Source organism: Plasmopara halstedii, assembly GCF_900000015.1.
Source record: "Plasmopara halstedii genome assembly, contig: Scaffold_82, whole genome shotgun sequence".
Lineage (NCBI taxonomy): Eukaryota > Oomycota > Peronosporomycetes > Peronosporales > Peronosporaceae > Plasmopara > Plasmopara halstedii.
Genome location: NW_020187003.1, coordinates 1 through 353, shown reverse-complemented (window position 1 = coordinate 353; position 353 = coordinate 1). Strand labels below are relative to the sequence as shown.

The following is a 353-nucleotide window of genomic DNA, read 5'->3' as shown; positions in this document are numbered from 1 at the left end:
CAATGTCGTACTACTTTAGCATACTACATTTACTGAGGCTTTTGATTTGAGACGGAAGCAATAGTTTGCAGCGCTCTTTTGTTTTGGCGTCCACTCTTTATGATTTCTACTCGCATTGGTCACGGCGGTGTTGCTAGCGGTCGTGGCATCAGTGTTCTTTCGGTATGAATGGAGGACTTTTGTTTCCATATACCGATGGCAGTCAAATTATTGTCATATCTAGACAAAGACACTGCACTTTGCAAAGGATATCTATCGTCACTACCGGTTGAGATTGTATGTACGCACCAGGAAGCGGAGCATACATGGGAACATACGAAACAGTCAGGAATGAGAATGAGATGCGCTTGTTG

General features: G+C 43.6%; 1 protein-coding gene across 1 annotated transcript; it reads left to right on the top strand.

Annotated features, from left to right (window-relative positions):
- Positions 1-99: 99 nt before the first annotated feature.
- On the top strand, positions 100-334 carry PHALS_14476 (uncharacterized protein; the record flags this gene model as incomplete). Its single annotated transcript, XM_024726892.1, has 2 exons — positions 100-162; positions 224-334. 2 exons carry the CDS (start codon positions 100-102, stop codon positions 332-334), a joined length of 174 nt encoding a protein of 57 aa, XP_024572051.1.
- Between the last annotated feature and the right edge of the window lie 19 nt (positions 335-353).